Source organism: Lichenostomus cassidix, chromosome W, assembly GCF_008360975.1.
Source record: "Lichenostomus cassidix isolate B80296 chromosome W, HeHo_3.0, whole genome shotgun sequence".
Lineage (NCBI taxonomy): Eukaryota > Metazoa > Chordata > Aves > Passeriformes > Meliphagidae > Lichenostomus > Lichenostomus cassidix.
Genome location: NC_139510.1, coordinates 10,319,160 through 10,339,895, shown reverse-complemented (window position 1 = coordinate 10,339,895; position 20,736 = coordinate 10,319,160). Strand labels below are relative to the sequence as shown.

At 42.3% G+C, this 20,736-nt stretch overlaps 1 protein-coding gene across 8 annotated transcripts in view; it reads right to left on the bottom strand.

The window, feature by feature from the left end:
- LOC146425479 (ubiquitin-associated protein 2-like) overlaps positions 1-20,736 on the bottom strand; it is a 147,373-nt gene that overhangs the window by 32,306 nt on the left and 94,331 nt on the right. For 4 of the 8 annotated variants that reach the window (XR_014846495.1, XR_014846496.1, XM_085041574.1 and 1 more), the window contains 6 exons: positions 20,496-20,535; positions 16,617-16,800; positions 13,147-13,213; positions 11,653-11,839; positions 10,314-10,405; positions 8,626-8,676 (listed from right to left, as the gene is read on the bottom strand). Coding sequence is in view for 5 of the 8 variants with exons in the window: in XM_085041574.1 (XP_084897700.1) it covers positions 8,626-8,676; positions 10,314-10,405; positions 11,653-11,839; positions 13,147-13,213; positions 16,617-16,800; positions 20,496-20,535 (621 nt within the window). In the remaining 3 variants the exon portion in view is untranslated. Of the gene's footprint in view, positions 1-5,277; positions 5,536-8,625; positions 8,677-10,313; positions 10,406-11,652; positions 11,840-13,146; positions 13,214-16,616; positions 16,801-20,495; positions 20,536-20,736 lie in introns of those variants that run through there. The other 4 variants (XR_014846497.1, XM_085041571.1, XM_085041572.1 and 1 more) reach the window with 3 other exon arrangements.

Genomic DNA, 20,736 nt, shown 5'->3' with positions numbered 1-20,736 from the left:
ATGGTATGGAATAAGGGGTGGATACTGTCCTGGTTTCATCTGAGATACAGTTAATTTTTTCTTAGTAGCAGGTGATACAAGGGAATCAGACATTAAGAAATAACTTGTTAGAAATTGCTCACCAAACAATATATATTGCTTGCTTAACATTCATTGTGTTTGCCAAACAAGAACTGTGACCCAGTTGATACTCGTGGAAACTCCACGCTGGCAAAAAATCAAATTTGTTGTTTTGGCCTTTGGACAGAGACTCAGAATGCATGCGTAAAACAGGAAGGTGAAAAGGTCAGTGAAGAAGACCTTCTGTCCTTTTTCAGAAAAGACCCCGGAGCCCCCCCACCAAACAGAACTACGCAGACACAAGGATATGGAAATGACTTTTGAACTCATTATAATACAAAGCGGGGATAGGTTATGCATATGTATAAGCGTATTGAGAAACTCTATGAATTTGTAACATGTAACCACACATATACCGAGCTATATGGGACTGATGGCGTGTGTGTCTTTGGAGGGCTACCTCCCATGTGCCCGGCACTGTAATAAACATACCGGCTTTACAACTTAAAATTATATAGGTTGTGAAGTTTTGCCTCTTTTTCCGTAAATCACAGGTACAGTGCTGTGCTTTGGATTTAATATAAGAATAGTGTTGATAACACACTGATGGTTTGGTTGTTGCTGAGCAGTGCTTACTCTGAGTCAAGGGCTTTTCAGTGTCTCATGCTCTGCCAGTGGGTAGTGCACAAAAAGCTGTGAGGGAGCACAGCCAGGACAGGTGACCCGAACTGGCCAAAGGTATATTTCATACCACAGAATATCATGCCCAGTATATAAACTGAGGGAGTTACTCAGAAGGGGGTTGATCACAGGGCACAGCCTGGGTATTGGTAAGTGGATGGTGAGCAATTGTATTGTACATCACTTGTTTCTCGTGGGTTTTCTCTCTCTTCCCCCTTTTTTATATTACTATTATTATAATTATATTTATTTAGTTTCATTTATTAAACTGTTCTTATCTCAACTCCCAAGTTTTGGGTCTGGGGTTTTTCCCCCCTATTTTCCTCCTCATCCCACCAGGGTGGGTTGGAAGTGAGCAAGGGGCTGCATGGTACTTAGTTGACACTTGGGGTTAAACCATGACACACAGGTAAGCCTGAGCAAGGCAACAGAAAAGTTCAGCAGCTTTGACCTCCTCCCACACAGGACAGAGGTTGTTCTCCATGCTCAAACTACCTCTATCACCACATCACTGCAAGGACACTGCTCCATGCAAACACAATAGGGCATTTCCAGTGCAGCTGGAGAGCAAGAAAACAAGTGGGACCAAATATATTCAGGTACACAGCAGGACTCCTCAAGATGCAACTCCCATGTTGTACTACAGTCCTCCTGATATTCGTCTAACCAGAATTACCCTGTGACACCAGGCAGGGGCAACCTCATTGGCTTTGTCTTCTCTGAGGTGGCTGAACAAAGCAAACCCTCCTCAGATATAAAAAGAGAGAGGAGAAGAGGTAACGACACAAGCTGGAATATGGGGAGTTTAAACGTGAAAGAATAAACATACCATTATCTTTAGCATTAAGGTGATACAACACCAGAAGAGGGATCAGGGAGGTTGTAGAATGTCTATTCCTGGAGATGTATCTAAAAGCATCACTGGACAAAGTCACCCTCACCACCTACCCTCAGCACCAGATTGCACTTGGGACTTCCAAAGCAAAAAAGACCACTGAAAAAGAATTTTCAAAAATAGAAAGAAATTATGCATACAAAGTGAGAGAGAGAGACTGAGAAGTTCCAGTAGTATGAGGGCATAACATAAGACACAAGCATTTCAACATCCAAACACTGGAAATTGGAAAAATAGAATTGTTTGTACAGGACCTTTTCCTCTGTGCAACAAAATGAGACAGCAGTCATGAAAAATTCCTCAACTAGCAAAAAGAGTAAAAATCACCCTATACAAAAGTATTTCTGGCTGCATCTCCTTCATTCAATAAACAGCTTGGAAAAGACTTATCTCCCATCACGATGAGGTTCAGAGAAAAGGGAAGCAATGAGATTGTGGAAACTTCATCAATAAACATTCAGTGCTTGTTATGATACACTGAAATAACATTATGATCCCACTTCTGACACCAAAATAATGTTAGGATCTGTTTATTAAAAGATGCCTCTGCCCAAATAGGGTGCAGACGAGACCATATGCCAAAGTCAATAGTAAATAGATTTTATTTAACAGTACATGTGAGGTAGAGAGAAAGATAGAAATAGGAGGAAAGTGGATGAAGGAAGAAAAAGAGAGAGAGAGACAGATTAAGTAGAAAGATAGTTACCATGATGCCTAATAATTTTGGGGGATTTTTTCTCTTCATGCGTCTGTAACTTGGTGTAGTTCTATGCTCTTACAGAATGCTGAAAACCTCTGTTCCCAACACATTTAAACAAAACAAAGCTCTCTGGATAGAGATTCAAGGACATATTCGTTACCCTAGGGCCCAAAATATGTAAACAATGGTGGAAAGGGGGGAGCAGGGCCTGGGGCAGTCAGTATCATCACCTGAAAATATGACTGGAGAATTAGGGACCAATATGCTAAATAAGACAAAACTTATAAAAGGTGAAGAGCTTGTGACCCGGGGTCCACTTTGGGTGTAGTCCCCAAGGGGGACTTTGCTTGCCCGAATGTACCTTGAAGGCCTTGAATAAATTTGTTTGCTTTTTATACACCTAATTGTTTTGGCCTCTGTTTTCAGGTAGCCTGTTTCAGGCATCACCACCATGTGGGTTCCTGCAGCGTCCCGCAGGCCCTCCTTCTGGTCCTCCCGGTGGTAGGGGTCTCGAGGTATTCTTCTGGAGGTACCACTTTAATACAGTCCAGGTCCTGGGTATCCACAAGGAGTATGTGCTGTTCCCACAACTTGGGATGGCATATGTGTAAGCAGCTGCTTCCTTTCCCATAGATTGCCATGGTGGGAATTTTTGTCTGGATAGGTGTAGCAGGTTGACCCTGGCTGGGTGCTGGGTGCCCACTAAGCTGCTCTATCACCCCCTTTCCCTTCAGGACAGGGGAGAGAATAAGATGGAGAACAGCCAGCAGGGTGAGATAAAGCAGTTTTATTACAGAAAAAGAAAAGGAATAAGCAGAGATTGCATGCACATAAGCTAAAGGGGGAAAAAAAGAAAAGGAATACTTCCCATTAGCAGCGATATTTGGGCACTTCCCGGGAAGCAGGGCTTTAGCACATGTGACGGTTGCTCTGGAAGGCAAGCACTGAAAGCTCATGAATGCCCCCCCATTCTTCCTCTCTCTCTTAGCTTATAAATCTGAGCTGATATCATATGGTATGGAATATCCCTTTGGTCGATTTGGGTCAGCTGGCCTGGTTGTGTCCCCTCCCAGGATCTTGCCCACTCCCATCCCTTTGATAGGGAAAGGAATGTCAGAGGGACAGCGCTGCTCAGCAGTAACCAAAACAGTGGTCTGTTATCAACACCCTTCCAGCTACTAATGCAAAGTACAGCATTGGGAGGGCTGCGAGCTTTACCTCAGTCAGACCCAATACAATAGGTTACCCAGATCTGCCTCGTCAGCCTTGGCATCCTCCTGTTGTTGCCATCTGTGCTTATCATAAGTTATCACAGTCCAGTGGAATTTTGTCTGGTGTGCTAATCCCAAACCTTCATTTAGGCCTGGAATTAACGCCTTCCTGTTTGCCATCTGCGCCTGTTGTGATGGCTTATCTTATGGGAACTTCGCTCTTTGACAGTATTTTGAGACAAGTTAACTGCATTCTTTAAGTCCTGACAGTGCTCAAGTGCTTAGATCCAGAGCTACCTCCTCAAATGACATCTGGACTTGGAGAGCTCCTGAGATTCCCAAGAAATATATCATTTTACAAATCATCCAAAATGTAAAAAAAAAAAAAAAAAAGATGTATTGGCACAAAAAGAAAAATGACAAATATACCAAAACTTAAAAAAAAAAAATCACAACCAATACTGGCATATTACATAAGGAAAAGAGACTTGGGCAGGAAGGGAAATTCAGTGGAACACAATAGGCAACAGAGCTCACTCAGGAGGGAAAGGAGAAACCACAAAAAAAAACCAGCAGTAAAACTGCCCCACATGTTGCTATCCCAACACTTTCACATCTCCCACTGAACCACTACAGCCAACCTGCCCCCAACACGCCACCACCCTTCCCAAGCACAGCCACCCCACCAATGCACTTCCCCAAGACCACCACAGCCACCAGCCAAAACTGAAAACCACAGTGGGAAACCTGTTGCACTCAGAAAGCGAGGAAAGGAAAGCCATGACACCACATAAAGGCACTCACCTGGCAGCACCCAAAGCATAGCACCCACCCACACCACCACCAAGCCTGACCAGGCTCACACACCCAGCACCCACAGCCCCACCATGGCTGTGCTCACAGACCCACAGCCCTGCCTGTGGCATGGTACCCTGGTGCTCCCACCAGGTCTCACCACCACCCTTGTCTCTGCAATACCACCTTCCCCCTGGGACAGCCTCCAGCTCCTCCAGGCCATGGCTCTCAGCATGCCACAGCCCTGCCACCACGAGCAGGCACCCTTTCTCTTCCCCAAAACCCTCCTCAACACCTACAGCAGCTGCTGCCACCACACCCTGCATCCTCCAGAAGCTCTTCACCACCCTTAGCAGTCCAAAAAACCCCACCCACCACCACTGGGACACCAAGACATGGCATCACTTCCTGCACCACATCCAGCAGCTCGAGCAGTATGTGCCAGCCAGTGGCATACTCTTTGAAGGCCAAGGGCCCTGAAACCTTGGGCTCAGCATCAACAAATATTTTGGGTGCATCCGGGACTTCCTCTGCACCCACCACCACAGACCCTGTGCCTGGGGCCATGTCTGCCTAGAAGCTCACACCTGCTTCCATCTCCACAATGACACCCACATCATGTGTGATTAGCCCAACTACACTGACCAATATGCAGAGCCCCACCCATGCTGCCGCCGCCACCACCACCACCACTTCTGGACCATTGCCCCATTCCCACCCCTATCCTCCCACCTCCCCAATCGGTGGCAAGATCTACCACAAGAACAGCCATGGACCCTGAGTCTCCACTGACTACTCATCTATTCTATTTAATTTGGCAAGGTTTTTTAACTATTTACTCATTTATTTATTCGACAGAAAATAAAGACCTGTTGCAAAAAAGCATGTCAGTGCCTCTTGTCTCAGAAGCACAGGAACAAGCCTTTGGGGTGGGGAGAAGTGACCTCCACTCAACACCTGCTCCAAACAGAGCTCTTCAGTTCCCATGCTCCACAGCCCCCTTCACTCTTTTTTTGGCATCTCCCCAAGAATGAGCTTTCCTCAACTTCTTTGGAAAACCTCTGGCAGGGTATAGCCATCATCATCAGAATCATCTCTTTAGCCTGTATCTCCTCAACATTTTCCACCTTCCATCCTGGTTTAGACTGACTAATGATCAGCACTGGAGTCCTCTGTAAAAGGAAGGCATGGACCTGTTGGAGAGAGTTGGAGTTGTTCAGCCTGGAGGAGAGAAGGCTCTGGGGGAAACCTTATTGTGGCCTTTCAATACTTAAAGGGGTCTTATAAGACAGATGGGGACAGACTTTTTAACAGGGCCTGTTACAATAGGACAAGAGGTGATGGTTTTAAACTAAAAGAGGGTAGATTCAAACTAGATATAAGGAAGACTTTTTTATGATGAGGATGGTAAAACACTGGCACAGGTTGCCCAGAGAGGTGGTAGATGCCCCATCCCTGGAAACATTCAAGGCCAGGTTGGATGGGGCTGTGAGCAACCTGATCTAGTTGAAGATGTCCCTGCTCACTGCTAGGGGGTTGGAATAGATGACCTTTAAAGATCCCTTTCAACCCAACCCGACCAATTCTATGATTACATGAAGGAGAGCCACAGCAGAGATCACTTTGACTAGGCTGAATTCAGCTACTCTTGCCACTTCAGGCACTTTTCATGACAACTGTCTGGTGTTGCTTGAAAACACCTTGCAGCATGAGCCATTCTAAGGCAATGCAGACAAGGTCCAGCCATGAACCTCCAACATCAGTGTACCTCCTGCAGGGACAGCATCTAGGTATGCCAAAACATCATGCACATGCCAGCACCCAAAGCACAGCACTCCCCAACACAACACTGCCTGAAGAGACCATGGCTCCTAGCCTGTCACCACCACCACCCAGACATTTTCCCTGCTCCAAAAGCTTTGATAAAACATATGACAATGGCTCTCATAATGCAGAATGTGATCCCTGCTGTTGGAGGGGACCTTAAAACTTCAGCAAGTGAAACCACCAGCTCCTTCTCCTCCTACTAGAGCTCTAACTAGATTAGTTGGTTCAGCTCCACCTCCAGAGGACTCTTGGATACTCCTCTTCTTGGGGCACAGGGGCTCAAGGCCATCCCAAACACAAGACCTTTTGCTTACAAACAGCCTCATGGGGGCCATTTTCTTCTTTGCTCTGTTGCAGTGTGCCAGTAGGATTTTTTTGTATATTGATGTTGTTCCAAAGATTTCTCTCTGGCTGGTGTCTGTGCCATCTCATGCTGTATTCCCCTCCTTAGCTCCTCCCCTCTGGCTTTCCCTGGTTGGCTCTTCTGAGTTAACTATGCCCCTCTTCCCTCTCCTGATAACCCTCTGCGAAAGCCTGACTCGGGGTTCGCCATCTTGGCTTTCCAGCACCCCGCATCCTCCCCTGCCTCTCTGCCCCTCTCCACCATCCTCTGACCCTCGACTGTGGACCTTAATAAATTCCCTGGAAATCTCAGATGGTGATCCTGCACTTCTTTCATCGCCACGCCTCCACAGCGACTCGCGTCCCCCACAGCTCCACTGCCTGCCGCAGCCACGTGCTTGCCTGGCATGTTCTGGCCCCGGGCAGCCCCCTTCACATTGTGGCGTGGGGTAGCCGTTCGTGAACTGCGAGACCGCGTTGCCGCATTGCTCCCCAGCCATCTCAGGCAAAAAAGTAGAGAAAGCACAAGACTCCTGCTACAGGCACACACACACGGGACCACAGCCAGGGACCCAACCCAGCAGAAGGAGGAGCAATATATATACCTGAAGAAAAAGCCTTTCTTCCTTATCCTCAGGAGCTTCAAACATAGGAGCTGGGGCAGCTGTATCCAGGAACACATCCAACAATCAAGTGCCTACACCCAGAGCCACCTCCTCAGAAACTGCCACCACCACCCCCCCCCCCCCCCCAACCAAGGCCCTCAGTCCAGGAGTGGGCTCCCCAGGCTCTTCCAAGCAACATCATTTCACAACCCTTCCAAATGTGAAAAGATCAGTTAATATGAAAACAAAGGCAGCACACAAGGGAAAGAAAAACAGCCCACAACCAACACCAGGTCATTACAGACAAAAAAGAGACTCGGGCAGAAAAGACTCAACCACTGCCCTGGGCAGCCTGTTCCAATGCTTGAAAACCCTTTCCATGAAGAAATTTTTCCTAGTATCCAGTCTGAACCTTCTACTGGTGCAACTTGAGGCCGTTTCCTCTTATCCTATCACTTTTTACATGGGACAAGAGACCAACACCCACCTCACTACAACCTCCTTTCAGGTAGTTGTAGAGAACAATAAAGTCTCTCCTGAGCTTCCTTTTCTCCAAGCTAAACAACCCCAGCTCCTTCAGCCACTCCTCCTAAGACCAGCCATAACTGCACTAAGAAATCTACACTCTTGACTAGCATTTTCAGCATGCTTTATTCACTAGGTTATAAAATAAAGTTGCCTGAGTTTGAGACAGGTGTTCAGGCTGTGCAGCTGGACAGGGTTTTGTCTAGGACATCCCTGTATTTACCTTTGACTATCTGACTCTGGCTGTCCCCAGACTCCACATGAAAGACCTGGTTCTGACTTGGACCTTTATCTATGGCATTCATCCAGTGATACTTCTTTTCAGATCACTGCTCGTTGCTTCATTTCTGCATCTATAGATACACTGCATCACTTAATCCTGTGACTTCTCAGTAACATACTACCAAACATTCTCTTCAAGATCCTTATCCTAGTTTTCTGAAAACAAAATTATTTACCTTTCTGCAATCTAGGCTGAGGCTTTTTGTGAATCTCTCAGCTTCACTCATGCCATTTACATTCTGGATCCAGGTAAAGAAAACTTCATATACTCTCCCTCCTGCAGCTCACCTGCATTTGTTGCCATGATGCACATGCAAAGATCTCTACCTATGAGCACCTCTAAAACCTGTCAGATGCACCTACTGGCTGCCAATTTGTGTACTTGCTGTTCAACCCTACCTCTTGGTAAAAGAAAACTTTGACACACAGACTTCAACTAGATTTGACATGATGTCATGCTCTCTCTACAACAATTAAATTTCTCCACTCAAAAGCACAGAGCATATTTGCTTCTATTTTCAAATTGACAGTTTCGCTGTATCAATTTATACCACCTAGAAAACTGTGGATAATTAAAAAAACAGCATATAGATCATAAAGATAAGCTCTTAATCACTATCAAATTAACTAATTTGCATTGCACAAATGATCAACACTGAAGATAAATTGTTTAAAATTAAATAAACCAAGCCATTTACTTACCATTGGCAGCCTGGATTGAAGCATCTGGAGATCATCATAACCATAAATCTGCTTAAAGGCAGATAAAAATAAAACATCATTATAACACATTTCTCTGATGCTGATCAATTTGGGGCTCTGTTTAAACAATTTGACCTAGGCCCAGTCTATTTTAAAGATGTACAGATATATGTCACATTGTGCTATCATGGTGCACTGTAGCATTTTAAGGCTAGTAGAGAAAAGCTTAAAATAGCTTTTCACTCTGATGTTGTTTCCTCATGACAGCAGTCCTCTGAGAGTATTACTGTCCCATGTTCAATCTGGTTTTTGCAGATGCATCATTCATCAAATTGTGATAAATCTACAGGGCATTCAGAATTGAGAGTAAGAGCAACAGCCTTCCTTGCTGTAATCATTACTGTGGGAGTGGTGCCAAACACCTGGCATCCTGACCAAGATTTGAACAAGAAAATGTTAACCCTAAGAGCCCTGCTAAATTGTGTGCTTGCTGAAGGGTGCTATGGAATCTCATTTCTTGGCGGAACACCGCCATGTAAGTGTGACCATGTGGCTTATTGTGATTGAAAAAAGTCACATGCACGGAATGCTTGAGACATGTTTTGTGTGTTACAGAATTAGCAAGAGGCCCTAGGGACCAATGAGAAGATGATTGTTTATCTGTAACGAGATTAAATAAAAGGGGGCTCGCCTGAGAATGGAGGAGACAGAGATGAGGAAAAAAAACAATACCTGCTGAGCTCAACACTATAACACTGTATCAGTGCATTTTCTTATAATTGCCGAGGCATATATATATATATATATAATATTTAGGTTTTTCTTTGCATTTAAACCTGGTCGCCAACAATTACTTCTGAAAATAGCAGGATTTAAGTTTTAATGACTAGACCACAAAGCAACCTATGGTATCCCTTCACATTCAATGTGATATAGAAAAATTATTAGACTAAAGCTTCTGATTCAAAAAACAGATAACCCAAAAAAATGTTGATCCCGGTCAGACACCAAAAAGCTATGTGCAGTCTTTCAAAGTATGACAGACAGGACACACGACACATTTCAACCATTACTATGTACTATCTATTACTATTACATTACTATGTAATACTATGTGTGGCAAGCACAGGTCTTTCCCATGAGAACTTTCTCCTGTGTTTTACAAACAAAGATAAAGTTTGGATGTTATTGAAACAGTGTCTCAAGATTTGGACAGTTCAGGCCTGGCCAATCAGGCCTAGGGGGAGGTTTCTGACTGACCAATCTGGGTGACCTCTAAAAAGTCTATATAAGTTGGAATCAAAATAATAAATCTCTCTTTTCTTGCCACACTGAGAACCCGAGTCCTTTCTCTGCTAGCAGCTCAACAGCGACAACTATGTACTCCAGTAATACAAACCTAAATGGGTCTAATTTTATTCAAAGGGCCTAAAACCTGATAATGCTGAAAACCATAGCAACATGCATGTTTAGCTTCAACAGCAGCCAGGTCAGGTCTGTACCAACAGTTATACAGTTTACTATCAACAGTAAACCTTCATTGAATACATTTCACATTCTTCAGCATTTGGAACAAGAATTTCGGGTGCAACATGTGCCAACAGAAATGCATTGGCATAGACAACAGCAGGTCTGGAGGGCTCACTTGCACCAAGGCTTAAGCAATCAAGGACAAACAAATTGCTTACTGGGTAGGCAGGCAGAAGTCCTCCAGGTCCCACAATATACTGGTTATGCAACAAGGGTGGTACACCTTGAGGCAGATTTGGGGGAGCTTTGCCTGTAGAATTAAAATACAGACACTTTAACAAGTCTTTAGAAAAGAAAAGGCTTCAGCATTGAGACAAGATAGCTCACAAGTCCTGGCAGCTGCACTGTCTTAGTTTGTAAAAGCAGAACTATGCAGAAGAATTTTGTGCTGGTTGATGAAAATGCTCTAAATAGCCTGGAGAGTTTAACCATGCCTCAAGGAAGGGAAACCACAGGCTACCTAAGACTGAAAAGAGTCCCATCAGAGAACAGTCTAATTTTGTTATTTACTCTGTTCATGAGAATGACAAGAATTACAGGAACTTCTCCTTTCCTCAGTCCTCTCCTGAAGGCAAAATTCAGGAATTGTTTCCAGTCTAAGAGCAAATTATCTCCTTTCATTTTCTGCTCTGTCAACACATTCTCCCTTATCACCAGCAATAGACTGGAAAGCACTAAATGTTGCCAGCATATTTTTTGTGGGTGACTTACTGCACCTAGGAATAGCAAAGAGGAAATTGAAACAGTTTCAGTTGCTTACATGAAGCAGAGCTAGGAAGCAGAAAAGTAAAAAAAATGCACTTTGACCAGTCATCACTTTATTTACAAGCTATGGAAATGAGAAATTCTTCTGTAAGTCTGATCTTAATATTTAAATCATTCACTTCCCTCCATAGGATTTCCTTTTAGCAGTTCAGGCTGATTAGAAAAGAAAGAGAATTTAGCATTGCTTTCACTTCAGTGCAAGAAGCCTTCCAACCTTCTCTCTGTGGTTCCTTTTTCTGAAGTGCTATTTTTTGTGGAATGACCCAGACATCAGACACTTTTTTCCTTTCTCTAGATGTGGCAATAGGGATGTGGCATATGATAATGAGGACACTGCAGTATATTTTGACACTGTCAAATGACTTCAAGTCACAGAGAAGACTGAAATTAAAGCTAATGTGAATTCACAGCCAAGAGCTGATTATACCCTGGAATACAAACAGGGTGAATCTCCTAGTCCAAAACTTCCAAAGTCAGAATTGCTCTGGTTTCTATTTATAAAACCCTATAGGGATGGAATATGCTACACAAATGCCACATAACATCCTAACAAATATCTCAAATACGCAAATCCAGGCAATTTTATTTTATAACCCAGAAAATAAAGCATGCTGAAAATGCTAGTAAAGAGTGTGGATTTCTTAGCATAGCTATGGCTGGCAAGATGCTCAACTGTCAGCCCTGCTGACTGAAGTCCTCTGTCTATCCACATAAACTGTTAATATTGCGAACCTGAAGACATTAGGGGAGCTGCCCGTGTGGTAGCAGACACACTGGTAACACTCAGGCCAAGGCCAGCTGTAGTGTTCATACTGCTTGCCATGCTGACAACCGAAGAGGTGGTGCTAGTGGCTGAGGTTGAAGCAGTTGAAAAGGTTGTTGAAGTCTGGAGCGAAGTTGTGTTCTCAACACTAGTGTGCTAGAAAGGAGACAAAAGGAATGAGCATCACAGAGCAAATGAGGCACAATGAAAGATGCTGGGGGAGGCAACAAAACTAAAAATCAAACCAAACAATCTTTTAAGTAATAGCAGCACATGTAAAAAATAATGCATTATCTATGTATCAGGCAAGCAATTAAGTTGCATGCTTGTGATTTTTAAGTATTCAAAGAAAATTATAATGAGAGTTAAACTCAAACCAATATATCACAAAATTATACCACAGTAACTCAAATGTCATTCCGTTGTATTATTTCTTGCCAATTTTGCTTGTATACTCCTTTAAGCTAGTATTTGTTATGTTAAATAAACTATATTCTTCCAAAAGACAGTATTTGTTTTGAAAATACAGGACACTGCTATTGTGATTTCCTCAATGCATTTGTGGGATTTAAAAGATTAAAACTGCAGTGCCCTGCAACAGAGTCAATGTGGCAAACTGAAACACAAACAAAATGCATTACAGGAACACATGAGGATAAAAGAGTTCCTGGTTTGAATCTAGAACATTAGAGCACCTTAACTGTAAGCTGATCACACCTGCAAAACAGCATCATCAACACACAGAAGCCAAAAAGAACTCTGACAACAAAAAAGGAGGACATTTGGATAAGTGATTTTTAAGTTACATATACAGCAGGGATGGAGCATTGCAAACCAAAATTCAAGCATAAAGAAAAGCAGTAACCTATCTGCACACCTCAACTAGGATTGTACAGACAGAACAAGGCAGTGTCTCTCTGACTTTCATTTGTGCAACCTCATCTAGAGCACTGTGTTCACTACCATTTGCCTTGTTATCTCTAATGCATTAAATACACAGGTGACAACGTCACATAGTAACCTCTAAAATCATCTGTCCTGAGGCATTTGTCATGACGTACCATTCCATCACCTGCATTTTGCCAGCTAACCTCTCCAGTGGAGACTGCTAACAGTCCACATTTTAGAGCAGTTTCAGACAGCCACATCTAAAGTTTTATTTGTTTTTTAAACACATTTGTTATAAGAAATTCTTTCTGTATTCCAACCCTCCTTGCTGGCACAAAAATTTCCTCTACAGTTGTGTGACTGGCAAGTCTCTGTAATAGCTAGTCCTGATCTAGTACAAATCACAAGTGGTAAAGACTTTTTTACCACTAAAGAGCTGGCAGTCCTCCTTCCCTGAGATAAAGCTCTTGTTTCAGTTCTTAGCATACTGGGACACACTGAACTAAGAGAGGGTCTTAATCATCAGATAAACTGACTATATGCCAAATATCTGTGGGAATGGAAATAGGACTTACCACATGTGATGTGCTTGAAGACAACACTGAGGCAGGGGAGAGACTGTTCTGATGATTGGAAAGGGAGCTAGAAAGAAATTGCAAAGAATTAACAAAATTATTTTTCCTAAAACATTTTAATATATATCTATGTATATACACACACACATATATACAAACACAGAGTAGGTAGTAGAATATTAGTTAAAGAATAAAAATTGTAGGTATGTGTATACACATACACACACAGTAGAATAAAGAAAAAATTTTCTGTAGAAATGTGTGTGTATATATACACACACCCCTACATTTTCCCTTTAATTAATATCCTACTACCGTTTAATTAAAAAAAATGAAGTACAGAGACAACTATTACTAACAAGAAACATCTAAAACACCATTCATTTATATTTATAAAATTACTATATTTTTTGAAAAACAACAGCTGGTTCAGGAATTATGTAGCAATGACTCCAAGACATGTAAAGTCCAAAACCAGAAGAATGCGCACACAAACGCATAGCTTGTTTTTCATTCTTTCCATGAGCAACTGCTGCTGCTTGCCACAGGACACAAATATTAATTAGGTGAGATAGTGCTTTGGTTTGACTCATTATGGTATTTCTCACATAACCTGTATAACATTAGTTCAACCAATTAGAACTGCAGGGTATTTGCTCCATAACTCAACCAAAAGCCCCAACAAACTCTCAAAAGACAGGGCTCAAAAAAACCCCAAAAAACCAACAAATGAAGAACATCTGTGAAAGCCCAAAAGTTAGCCATACTAATACAGAATCTGTCAATTTAATCAAGGCCAATTCATACCACTACACCCTACCAAAACCCATTTCCTCTTTGAAAAGATGAATCAGAACTATTAGTTCAGTTTAATAACATATACTGTAAAATATGAAAATAAAGAATGCCCTGATGAAAAACATTTGCAATAGCTTTGCTTTAGAAAGCAACTCTGCTTTAGCACCATCTTTTTTCCCTAACTGACCAGGCCTGTGAACTTTTGGCACTAACAGCAGCACTGACATACATCTGTAGTCCAAAGATCTTTAAATATCTCCCTGAAAAGTGACTGAAATGGTTTTTTAAACATTTACAGTGACAGAAGTTATACTTTACATTCAAGGTCAAGAACATAACTTACAACACAATAAACAAATTGAACACTGACAAAGCAAAGACATAAAAAGCATGTCTTTAGTTTAGGTTTCATGCTCAAAAAAACCATCCTCATGTGAAATCAGAAGCAAGAGAGATCCTAACCATAACAAATATTTTAGTGTTCTCTATGGAAATAGTCACAAGAAAATACAGTAGTTTTCATAGCAAAGTTGTAGGCTAAATTATATGCCCTAATTAAAGGGCAAACACTTCTGGCAGCTCTTTGAGGTGCGGGACCAGAATAAATCTTGGCAGTTTCATAGATTAATTTTACTTTGACTCTTTAAAACTATTCTCTGCCTACAGGAATTACGACACCACTTCAAACGGAAAGGAAAGAAACAGTTAAATCCCACATATGCTTTTAAACCACTCCCTTGCCCACTCTCCCCAGCTCTTCTAAAAGCCTTAATTTACCATCTGACCTATGGCAGAAACATAGACAAGAGCCACCGGCCCAACCAAGCCAGACATGCTTGGAATTCAAGAATCATCTTTCATGGTGTTTTGTATCTGACCAAAAGCATTAATCCTCCAACTAAAATTTCTACCAGTGTATACAGCTTTTCAACAAACAAATGTGGGGAGATGTTTTCAATGTGAATGAATTAATTCTTGTTGTTTGACACATTTACCTTTTTATTCAACAGAAAACACTAGTGTATTAAGAGCCTATGTCCTAGCTGTGAAACAGAAAAAACCCCCCTGTAATAGCCCATAAAATTAGTTTCATATATTAACAAATACAGTACAAAGGTGAGTATTAAAACATAACCAGTACAGCCTCAGGATGTCACCTGTCCAAGGACAAAGCTCAAGTAACAGGCACTAAATAATCAGACAGACAGTGTGAATGAGCTAAGCTGTGCTAAATGCACTTCCAGGAACACTAATCTGACATTTCAAAGTGTCTTAAGGAAATGTCTTAGAAAAAGGCACACACTTTCCCTGTGGAATCATTTAATTTTCTAATTTTAAGAAATAAAAATGTAAATGAAAATACGATATCTCAAAATTAGCCAGGAAGTAAATTGTTAGGGAATGATTTCAAACATACAACACTAAACAAACAGCAGACACTGCAGAAAAAGTAGGAAAAACAAACTGGGGTAATCAATTTAGCTGACATGATTGAAGCAAGAGCCACTTGAAACACAAAGTTGTTTATATATATGTTCTGGGTAACCCAAAATGTTATTGTATTCCATATCTATCTGTGCCCAAAATTGTTACTGTCTCGTTAAGACCCTGCAGCAGAAAAACAACTGTGGGGCAAGGGCTAGGAGGTGCCCAGGTTTTTTAAGGTTGAGGCACTCAGGCAGAGCTCTCTCTTGCCTCATGGCTCTGGCTTGTTTCCCTTTCTTCTTGCAGGGAGATAGAGCTGAGGCAGTGTGGGTGGAGGTTCTCCTTTGGGTTTCTTTTGTTTTTTTCCTAGAGGGTTGCCTCAGGTAGTTTTTTTTTCCCAGAGGCTGTGTTTCTCGGTCCTGGACTGCCTCAAGGCAAATTCCACTAGTGCCTGCTCTGCAGCGGCGGAATTTCGATGAGAAGAACAGCCCCGCTCCATAGGATCGATCGTCCCAGCCCACCAGCAGTGCCCAGTTGAAATGGGAAGGTGCAGAGTCCAAGTCGCCCAAGCTGGCTGCCTTGTCACCTTCTGCCGAGAGGATGGCAAAATCCCTCCACGAGTTCTAGCCCTTGACCAAGTTCCAGCCACCAGAATGTGCCAGCCGCCTTCACTAACGGAGCTGCCGCCGCCGGAAAGAAAAGAGGGGGGAGGGCTGCTGCCATCTTTATCTTTCCACATGTGGTTGTCTGCGAAGGGTGCCATCCTGAGGGAGGGGTAGCTGCCATTTTTTTATTTCTCCTTGTTCCCGGGGAGTCCACGAGATTTCAGCAACTTTGTAACTAGTGACTATTACTGTTATTTTTGCCTGTTGCTGTTTTGTTTTTTTTTTTTAGTAAACTGTTATTTTTTCACTTATATCTACTCGTATTCACCTCTCATTGGTGGAAAGGGATTGGTTAAAACTAAAGGAGAGGTAACTTATTTCAAAGTGTCCACTTCTTAACTTGTCTTAAACCAAGACAACCACAAAAACTTCAGGGCAGCAGCTACTCTATCATTAAGAGGTAGCCCAGAGCTCATACTTTGCAACCAGAAACATCCTGGCCTCTTCTGAATATCTCTTCTTATTCTAGTTAATGTCAGAAAAGGAGACCCTGCTGCCTAACAGCCCCATACACAATTACCCTCACATCTGTCCTTTCTCAACAATTGAACCCCTTTCAGTTTATCACAACTCCTACTGTACCTGCTTAACTGTGAGAGTGAGCTGCTGGCCAGATCACTGGACTGAGGCAAGCTGGGCAAAGTTGCTGTGTGCTGCGATGCTGAAGGCAGAAGTGAAGCAGTGGTGGATGCCATGCTGGGCAGAGAACCAGCAGAAGGTAGTGAGGGAGAAGGCTCTGTCTTAAGTGCAGGAACTGATGAAGTAGCTGCGACAAATTAAAAAGAGACCTTCAAAGACAAATTCTAGCATACTTGACATCCCAGCCTGGATCCAGGAACCCAACAGTGTTCTCCCCTTGGTTTACAAAAACCTGATCATTAAGAACCAGTAACAGTATCAAGAATCAGGCTATTAATGAAAATTCAAACAGCAACATAAGTATCATTTTTTCCCTTTAAGCTCTTCACCTACAATAGATTTATAATTTTCAGTGCAACATGTAGCAAACTAGTCTTCTGCACTTCACCTCCCACTATCTGGATTAGTAACTTTTGCTCACAAGTCAATCCTCACTTTAAAATTCTTTGCATTTGGTTCCACAAACAGAAGTCATTTGCACTGTACAAACCTGCTTTTACCTACAGTTCTGCTTCTTCATTGCAACCTATGCAGCACCTTTGATGTTTAAGACTTGGATCGCTGCAGTACAAGGGCATATACAACTTACCAGTTCAGAGAACTGAGTCAAATGTTTAATGGAGTAGAATAAAAGAAGCTGTGATAAAAGGCCACAACTGGGCACAGCATTAAGCACTTTTGATGACTAAAGAGTCATCAAATATTGTCTAACTTTATGTGACCTAGAGAACAAAAAGCTTTAAGCATTAATAGTGCTTTTTCAGGTACACAGAGTAGAACTTGTTTACCACAGATGTGCCTTTCCAAAGGATCACTATACTGTAATAAGACACTGAATAACTCTACTGCCTAACAGAATACCCAGCTGTTTCTACACTTATCTCTTGTTCTCTTAAGATAATACACAGAATTAGAGGCACTCATTCACCAATAAAAGTAAGAGAGAGTTGAGCCCTCCCTTCTGCTGGGCCATGCTTCCATACCACATCAGAGACCATTAGCCAGTGGATCATCACTACCTTGCAATGCATGTGAAGACAATCTTAGAATGGTCACAAAACAAAATTCAGAAATATATTTGGAAAGTACACATCACAGTTTGTTCAAGTTACTGGTTTGTTTTTCTCACTAAATGACCCAAGTCAGGTTGCTGGATTGCTATACAAACAGAAATCAAGAAGTCTTGGCCTTGGCAATAAGCATGAGAGTAACTGATAACAGAGAAGGAAATTCTGTAGATCAGGCTCAAGACCATTTAGGGAACCTGAAGTCCATGGGACCTAAAGAGATACATCTGTGGGTCTGGAGGGAACTGGCAGAGGAAGTGGCTAAGCCACTATCCATCATATTTGAGAAGTCACAGCAGTCCAGTGAAGTTACCACTGACTGAAAAAGGGGAATGTGGTGGATGAGAGAAGAGTGACTGACATCATCTACCTGGACTTGTGCAAAGCATTTGACACTGTTCTGCATGACATCCTTGCCTCTCAACTGGAGAGACATGGATTTGATGGGTGCACCACACAGTGCATAAGGAATTGGCTGGACAGACACTCTCAAAGAGTTGCAGTCAAGGGCTCAATGTCCAAGTGGAGACCAGTGACGAGTGGTGTTCCTCAGGGGTTGGTATTGGGACCGGTGCTGTTTAACATCTTTGTTGGTGACATGGACAGAGGAATTGAGTGTACCCTCAGCAAGTTTCCTGATGAGACCAAGCTGTGTGGTGCGGTCGACACGCTGGAAGGAAGGGATGCCATCCAGAGGGACCTTGACTGGTGGGCCTATGCAAACCTCATGAAGTTCAACAAGGCCAAGTGCAAGGTCCTGCACCTGGGTCAGGGAAATCCCAAGCACAAATACAAGGTGGGTGGAGAATGAATTGAGAGCAACCCTGGGGAGAAGGACTTGGGGGTCTTGGTGAATGAAAAAATTAACATAAACCAGCAATGTGCACTTGCAGCCCAGAAAACCAAGTGTATCCTGGGCTGCATCAAAAGCAGTGCGACCAGTAGGTCGAGCGAGGGGATTCTGCCCCTCTACTCTGCTCTCATGAGACTCCATCTGGAGTGCTGTGTCCAGCTCTGGAAGCCCCAACATCAGAAGGAGGTGGACCTGATGGAGTAACTCCAGAGTAGGGACAAGATGATGATCAGAGGGCTGGAGCACCTCTCCTGTGAAGACAGGCTGAGAGAGTTTGGGATTGTTCACCCTGAAGAAGAGAAGGATCCAGGGAGACCTTGTAGCAGCCTTCCAGTACCTAAAGGGGCTCCAAGAGAGCTGGAGAGGGACTTTTCACAAGGGCATGTAGTGACAGGACAAAGGGGAATGGCTTTAAACTGAAAGAGGGTAGGTTTAGATAAGTTATTAGGAAGAAATTCTTCCCTGTGAGGGTGGTGAGGCACTGGCACAGGTTGCCCAGAGAAGCTGTGGCTGCCCTATCTCAGGAAGTGTTCAAGGCCAGGTTGGATGGGGCTTGGAGCAACCTGGTCTAGTGGAAGGTGTCCCTGCCCATGGCAGGGGGTTGGAACTAGAAGCGAAATTCCTTCCAACCTAAACCATTCTATGAACTAAGAATAGTATCAGCACATGCAGAAGGGAAAATGTCAATACTTTCAAATGTTAAAAACAGAGAATTACATAATAATTTGGATTCATTAAATAGATACATGGAAGAAGACTGATTCCAGCTTATGTGCTTGAGATACAGAAAAAAAACAAGTGTTCTCAAAGGGGAACTGGCTCAGAAAAAGGGACTAATAAAGCTGTTACAGAATAATTACAAAAATATTAGGAATTCTCAGATCTTTATTTTCCATAGCAAAAAAACAAGTCCTGTAGTGAATTTAATAAATTGTTCATTAATTCTGTACACAAGAGTAAGAAACTTTTCCACTTGAAAAGTTGTGGTAACTCTTTGGGCATATACACTCCCCCTGCTCATTTAAATTGAATTTAGCACTAATAAAACATTGTTTATAGGTTTGAATGCCCATCTTCTTTCTACTCAGAAGTATAAAAAAAGAAGGCTGTCCTATTAGTGACCTACCTGAAGAGATGCTTAAGAGGAAAACAGACTTAATGTGTTGGAATTCCAAAATATGTTAATTCACACTGTTGCCCTTGAAAACTTCCACAGAGCAGCACACAAAGGTCAGAAGATTGAATACTAGAATTTAATTTAATTATTTTAACTCCAGGAACAGAGATGTAGGGGTGCTACAAGTAAAATACCACATTAGAACCTGGCCAAAATGAAGATAACAGTAATGCCTGTATCAGAGCCAGTATTATGTTATTCTTATGCCGCTGCAAGGAGCAAGGTACCTGGCAGAGGGAGCGTTAGTCACCCTTATTTCCCACGGGCTTTTAATAGAGTACAAGTAGCACTACACCCAATGAGAGGTGCATTGAGAGAATGTGATTTTGTGTCAATACAGCTAAATGCTATTCACAGCTTCCTGACTGAGAATTGGAAGAATTACTAATAAATTTTAAATTAATTTTTAATTTTATTTTTTAAATTTATACTAGTTTTGGCAGATAAATTCAAAAGAAAAAGCAGCAGCAAATCAGCTTCTTTAATTCTAAGACTGCTTAGGTTTGTAGATTTAATAGAGCTGCTTTCACGCTGCAGTTTTAGTCAAGCAGCAAGTAGTATATCCTATGGAAATACAAAATAAACTCAAAAGAGTCAGTAATAAAATAGTCAGTGAGAACAATATAAAACCTTAAACCAGACACCCCTGCTACAGTTGTGCACACACAGCAAGTAGTAAGGAAAGATCAGAAATCCCTGTGCACAACCAAGCTTTGTAAACTTACTGTCAAGAGTTGCCTGTGTTCTAACACTGCTGTGCCCATTCTGTAAACAAAGGAGAAATGAATGAATAAATTATCACACAGGAACATTAAATTTTCAGACCAAATCACACACAGAACATGCTTCATGCAAAATTCTATATTCATTCTAAATCGGGAGACCAAAAAGACAGAAAATTAACTTTTTTTACAGCCTTTAACAAAATCACATAATAAAGTTGTCGCAGGTGCAAGGTGTCCTGAA